Source organism: Saprolegnia parasitica, assembly GCF_000151545.1.
Source record: "Saprolegnia parasitica CBS 223.65 unplaced genomic scaffold supercont2.47, whole genome shotgun sequence".
Taxonomy (NCBI): Eukaryota; Oomycota; class Saprolegniomycetes; order Saprolegniales; family Saprolegniaceae; genus Saprolegnia; species Saprolegnia parasitica.
The window spans coordinates 15,617-21,641 of NW_012156441.1; the positions used below are offsets into that span (position 1 = coordinate 15,617).

General features: G+C 65.0%; 3 protein-coding genes across 3 annotated transcripts; 1 reads left to right on the top strand and 2 right to left on the bottom strand.

Moving 5' to 3' along the window:
- Nucleotides 1-72: 72 nt before the first annotated feature.
- On the top strand, nt 73-1,107 carry SPRG_09200 (hypothetical protein; the record flags this gene model as incomplete). The annotated part of the gene is made up of 1 exon (XM_012348746.1): nt 73-1,107. The coding sequence occupies one exon, from the start codon at nt 73-75 to the stop codon at nt 1,105-1,107; it is 1,035 nt and encodes a 344-aa protein (XP_012204136.1).
- SPRG_09201 (hypothetical protein) lies at nt 1,088-4,720 on the bottom strand. Its single transcript, XM_012348747.1, has 7 exons — nt 3,884-4,720; nt 3,618-3,834; nt 3,341-3,574; nt 3,039-3,299; nt 1,524-2,992; nt 1,345-1,474; nt 1,088-1,300 (listed from the first exon to the last, which is right to left on the bottom strand). Exons 1-7 carry the CDS (start codon nt 4,672-4,674, stop codon nt 1,151-1,153), a joined length of 3,252 nt encoding a protein of 1,083 aa, XP_012204137.1. The 5' UTR covers nt 4,675-4,720; the 3' UTR covers nt 1,088-1,150.
- A 235-nt stretch (nt 4,721-4,955) lies between these two features.
- SPRG_20739 (hypothetical protein) lies at nt 4,956-5,957 on the bottom strand (the record flags this gene model as incomplete). The annotated part of the gene is made up of 1 exon (XM_012348841.1): nt 4,956-5,957. One exon carries the CDS (start codon nt 5,955-5,957, stop codon nt 4,956-4,958), a length of 1,002 nt encoding a protein of 333 aa, XP_012204231.1.
- Between the last annotated feature and the right edge of the window lie 68 nt (nt 5,958-6,025).

Sequence of the window (6,025 nt, forward strand, 5' to 3'; positions counted from 1 at the left end):
GGGTCGGGCGGTGGTGTCTGGAACCTCTTCTTCCGCGCGCTTGTCGGGCCGGGCGCGAGCCGCGCCGAGAACATGCCGCACGTCTTCGCGTACCTTTTGCTGGTGTTTGTACCGCCGCTGGTGCTGTGTACGCTCGTGATGCGGACGCCGCCCGCAAGCTTCCGCGTCGGCGGCCACGACATGCACGGGATTCCGACCGAGAAGGCGCCGTCGGCCAGCTTTGTGCAAGACGAGTTTCTCAAGGTCGGCATGACGCTCGTCAACTACGCAGCGATTCGCCGGTCGTCCGAGCCGCCGGTCGAGGGCACGGAGCGCCATTACTACGAGCAAGTCAAGGCGCTGACGCTGCTGCAGTGCATCTTTTCGACGGACTTCCTCTGCCTCTTCCTCGCCGCGACCGCGCTCAACATGCCGGCGAGCGTCTACTTTGAGCTCTCGACCACGACGACCGCGGGCGACTACAAGTCGATGGCGTGGTTCCATGCCACCAAGCACGAGATTGACGACGTCTTCTCGGTCGGTCTTCTCAGCAGCTCGGTCGGCCGCCTCGTCTGCCCCATGGTTTCCGACGTCCTCATCCGCGTCTTCTACGCCAACCCCGCCTTTGCGCGCAAGGTCGTGCTGCTGCTGCTCGTGCTCGTCGACGCGGTCGGGCTCGCGATCCTCGTCCCGCGTTTGGAAGGCGATTACGACACGCTTGTCCAGGTCGTCTATGTGCTCAAGTTTGTGAGCGGTGGCGGCGGGTCGATGGTCGCCTGCCTCGTCACCGACCTCTACGGCATCTACAACGTCGGCACCATGTACGGCCTCGTCTTGCTCTACTGGGCCGTCGGACTCGCGAGCGTCGGGCTCTCCTTCTCGGGGTCCGCGGCGCAGTTCCTCTCGCAGATGGACTCGATGGTCGCCGTGTGCTGCATCGGGTGTGCCCTCACGTGCCTCGTTCGCACGAGCTCGTCCGACCGGTTTTACAAGGGGTACCAGTTCTCCATCGGCCGCAAGCCCATTCTGCAGATCCCGTTCTCGCACCCGACACCGACCGACGCCGTCCTCGTCGTGTCGCCAGACCGCAGCTCCTTCTTCATGTGGGACTCGGACCACAGCGCATGAGTTTACTTTAAGTGCACAAATGTATGTAGCCGTGCTGTCTGACTCAAGCCGCGTGGGCGGCTCTGCGGACACTCGTCTCGAGGGCGGCCAGCACAACGTCGGCGGGGAGGGTGTCGGGCAGCAGCATCAAGAGATCGTCGGGCGTCAGCGTCACACTCAGATGCGACAGCGCCTCGTCCAGCACGCTCGCCATCTAGGACCAGGAGCTCACGCACGTGACGCGAGACGCGCGCTTACCTCGGGGGGGAAGAGCAGGTCGAGGAGCATCGCCCATTCGGCCAGCGTCGTGCAGTATGCGACTGCGTATGGCACGAGCAAGCTTTGATACGCCGTGGTCGCGGCCAGGAGGGCGAGCCCGTCGCCGAGCCTACACACATAGTAGATTTCGTTGACACGTCGAGGGCTCAAACACGCACCGGCCGACCAGTGGGAGTAGCAGCAGCTGCAGCAAGACCGCCATCGGGCTCTGGACCGTCGTCTCGACGTCGGAGAGGACGTCGTTCGGCTCGACCACTGCGTCGCGCACGAGGTGGCAGGCGAGGAGGTAGAGGGTCTGGAGCGTCTGCTGCACGTGCGGCAACGCGTCCGGCGACATCGCCACCGCCAAGAAGGGCGCGACGAACGCCGGCAGCGGCTGCGCGAGCTTCTGCGGCAGCAGCGACGCGCGGGTCGAGAGCGTCTTGGCGACGGCGGCCTGCGCGCCGTCGCCGCTCGCACTCAGACGCGCAATGCACACAAGCAGCTCTTTCGCCACCGGCGCGAGCGGCCCGTCGTGCGCGCGCAAGTGCACGAGCATGAAGTGCAGCGTCGCGAGCACGAGTTCTTCGTCGGATGCAAAGGCAGCGACCATGTGCGCGCGTCCATGCACGATGCGTTGGGACGCGCGCACGCCAGGTTCGCCGAGAACGCCGAGCGCAAAGGTAGCGACGGTCGGAAATGCATTGCCGTGGCCCAGTGCGCTGTGCACAATAAGCTCGAGCGCCGAGAGAAGCTTGAGCGGCGCGCGCTCTCTGAGGGCGTCGGCGAGCCACGACCGGTAGTAGCCCGGCGCGATCGCGGCCTCGTCGAGCGACGTCGGGTGTTTCTGGACGAGGAACTCGGGGTGCGTCACGCAGAGGTGCACGAGCGGGTCCGGGTAGTTCTCGGCGAGCCAGCCCACTTGGTCGGCCAGCGTCTCGTAGCTGTACGCGTTGGCGCCGGGGAGGTACGCGGCTTTGGCGTCGACGAACGCAGCGACCTCTTCCCGGGCGCCCCGGTTCGCGCGCACGATGGCCACGAGCATCGCGACGCGGAGGAGCACGGTTTTGTGGCGCGCGCCCCGGAGCACGTGGAGGCAAAAGTCCAAGTCCATCAAGCTCCAGACCAGCGACGAGTCGATGACGAGGCGCGCGAGCTGCTCGGGCGCGCCGTCGCCGTAGTGCCGCAGCACGACGCTCGTGAACGTCGGGTCGGCCGACTCGGTCTCCGAGAGCACCGGTGTCGTGAGCCCGAGGTAGAGCGCCGGGTCCTTCTTCGGGAAGAGGAAGGCCTCGAGGTAGAGCGCCGTCGCGTCAATCACGTCGGCGTCGGCGTCGTCGATGCTGCGGAAGCGCAGCAGCACGTCCCGGGACGAGACGTTCGAGGCGACGTACAAGAGCGCCGCCCGCGTCAAGTTGCGGTGCAGCGGCGCCGTGTACAAGTGCGCGATGTGGGCCGCGCAGGCGCGCGCGAGGCCGTCGTAGAGCTTGGCTTCGAGGCGCACGGCCGCCGCTTCCTTGGGCGAAAGCGAATTCGAGCTGCCCGTGAGCACACCGAGGCTGACGTCGGCTCGGAACCGGTAGAGAGAGAAGAGACTCAGGAGCAAATCGACTTGGTCGGCCGACACGTGGTCGCCGAGCGTCGCCGCCTAGAAGGAATACGATCGATGGGGATCGCAGCGTCATTTTCGGTACCTTGGCCGAGGCAAAGATGGTGGCGGGCGGACTCTGGGGGTAGACGAACACTTGGCCGTCGCCGATGGCGTCGTGGCGACGGGCATGCGACCGCAGCTCCAACGGCACCGAGTGCATCGGTGCGGCCGACGCGCGCGAGAGATACCGCGTGTGGAGCGTCCCCGGCGGGCACGTGAGGACGACGACATGCGCGTCGAGGGCCACGATGGCGTGTGCCGGTGACGGCAGCGGGCGGACTCCGAGCAGCTGCGGCGACGACGGCTGCGGGAGGAAGAGGCTCTCGAGGGCCTTGGTCGCGCCACGTGCTGGCACGGACTCCAGAGCGACCACACTTCGAGGCCGCCGAGCGTCGCGGCAAAGAGAAACGAGCTGTTGGCGGTGATGCACGCGACCGGCGCGGTGAAGCGGTAGCACATGACGACGCGGCCCGACTCGGTGGGCCGCCGACGGGACGTGAACGACGACGACTGGCCATTGGCTGTGATCGCGATCGGCTCGACGATGCCCCGCAGCGGGTCTTCGGCGCGCTGCAGAATCTACGAGAGCGCTGAGTCGCACCTCCAATTCAGCTCCATCTACCTTTTTCGACATTTGATCGCGCGTCGTGTCGACCTGGTCTGCGAGCAGGTAGTAGAGGAAGGCCTCGGCCGAGGTGCCCACGAGGAGGCGTGCGTAGCTCTGGCTCTGCGCGAGCCGGCCGTTGGCGATCGTCTCGGGCAAGAAGCGCAGCGCGTCGATCGCGTGGTTGGGCGGTACGAACCGCTGCAAGAGCACTTTGGCGTGGCACTGCACGTACCTACAAACATGTCCTTAGCGTGCCAGCGTCGGACATCGCAGCAGTGTACTCCATGGCCGCGTTCACGCGCACGTCTTCGTCGCGGACGAGGCCCGCAAGGTTGTACGCTTCGAGCGTCGCATCGTCTTTGGCCATGACCCGGACGCGGTGGCGCGGCGTCGGCGACGGCAGCGGCGCCGGCGACCGGCCGCTCAGGCTCGGGATGCGGATCGTAGGCAAGTGGTCCTTCTCGAGTGTGTTGTAGATGAGTTCCTTCTTTTGGTAAACCATCTTGGACGTCGGCGCGGTGCTAGGTGTCGCGGAGGGGTCTGTGACGACCTGCACTTCGAGGACGCGGACCTCGGTCGGCGACGCCACGGCCACGTATGCGCCGTGTACGGCCACGTGCGAGATCGCCATGTCGATGCTGAGCTCCATGACGTGCTCGAAGAAGCCGTCGCTGGTCTGCCAGAGGTTGAGGCCGGGGCTCGACGGCGTCGTGAGCGCGACGCGGCCCGTGAAGGCGCAGACGCTGAGGCACACGGCGCGTGGGTCGTCGATCGCGAGCGGCAGCGTGTAGGCGCGCACGAGTTTGCGCGCATCGAGCGACGGCGCGCGCCAGTCGTGGTAGACGCAGAGGTAGCAGTCGCTGCTGTCGCCGACGTCCGTCTCGAGCGTCACGAGCGCGTCGCAAAAGGTCGTATGGAAGAGGCGGAGAATGCGCCCGTGGATCGATGAGAACTCGTGCAGGAGGTAGAGCTCGCTGGACGCGTAGACGCGCACGCGGTTCTCATGGCTCACGGCGAAGGTCGCATCGCGCTCCGTGAGCGCCGTCCCGCACACGCAGCTCGTCGCCGTCATCCGCAGGATTCTGGTCTCGTATCCGGATGACCGACTTCAACCTCCGAGATGGCGTCTCGCATTATGTTGCGTGTCATGAGAGAGTGCTTTCGAACCTCGGAGAGAGCACCATGCACCATGCAGTGCTGTTGAGCGCCCAGCTCGGTGCACACCGATGGCCTGATTAGGACTACCTCGCAAGAGCGACGATCTGTGCCATCATCGCTGGCTTGCAACGGCAACGTCGGCCGCCACGTCACGTACCAGGTGCATTCATTAAGTTAATATATCGATCGTAGAATCTACGCGTGGGGCTCGATGTCCAAGTCAATGTCGTGGTCCGAGTCCCAGTGGAAGAAGGTCGAGCCGTGCGGGTCGTGCGTGTTCCTGCTCGCAAAGTGCTTTTGATCTTGCGAGGCGAACGGGATCTGCAGAATGGGCTTGCGGCAGAGCGTAAACTGATATCCGTGGAAGAACCGGTCGGACGAGTTGGTGCGGACGAGGCAAATCAGCGCAGCAGCCACGAACGAGACGACGACCATCGAGCCCATTTGCGAGAAGAACTCGGAGCCCGAGCCTGAAAACGTCAGCCCGACACTCGCGAGCCCAACCGCCCACGAGAGGGAGACGAGGCCGTACATTGTGCCCACGTTGTAGACGCCGTAGAGGTCGGTGACGAGGCAGGCGGTCATGGAGGCGCCGCCACCGCTCACAAACTTGAGCACGTACGTGGCCTGGACAAGCGTGTCGTAATCGCCTTCCAAACGCGGAACGAGAATCGCGAGCCCGACCGCGTCGACGAGCACGAGCAACAGCAGCACGACCTTGCGCGCAAAGGCGGGGTTGGCGTAGAAGACGCGGATGAGGACGTCGGAGAACATGGGGCAGACGAGGCGCCCGACCGAGCTGCTGAGAAGACCGACCGAGATCACATCGTCAATGTCCCGTTTGGCGACGCCAAACCAGGACATGGACTTAAAGTCGCCGTGCGCGTCCGTGGTTGAGACCTCGAAAAAGACGCTCGCCGGCATAAAGACAGCGGTCGAGACGAGGAAGAGGCAGAGGAAATCCGTCGAAAAGATGCACTGCAGCAGCGTCAGCGCCTTGACTTGCTCGTAGTAGTGGCGCTCCGTGCCCTCGACGGCAGCGTTTGAGGGCGGGTGCTGCAGCGCCGCGTAGTTGACCAGCGTCATGCCGACCTTGAGAAACTCGTCTTGCACAAAGCTGGCCGACGGCGCCTTCTCGGTCGGAATCCCGTGCATGTCGTGGCCGCCGACGCGGAAGCTTGCGGGCGGCGTCCGCATCACGAGCGTACACAGCACCAGCGGCGGTACAAACACCAGCAAAAGGTACGCGAAGACGTGCGGCATGT

What these genes read in the sequence shown, in the direction of transcription:
- SPRG_09201 (XM_012348747.1), bottom strand. Translation starts at nt 4,674, where the DNA reads ATGACGGCGACGAGCTGCGTGTGCGGGACGGCGCTCACGGAGCGCGAT. An exon ending in CGCGTGAACGCGGCCATGGA is followed by an intron (nt 3,835 to 3,883) that starts GTACACTGCTGC and finishes ACATGTTTGTAG; the next exon opens with GTACGTGCAGTGCCACGCCA. An exon ending in CCATCTTTGCCTCGGCCAAG is followed by an intron (nt 2,993 to 3,038) that starts GTACCGAAAATG and finishes TATTCCTTCTAG; the next exon opens with GCGGCGACGCTCGGCGACCA.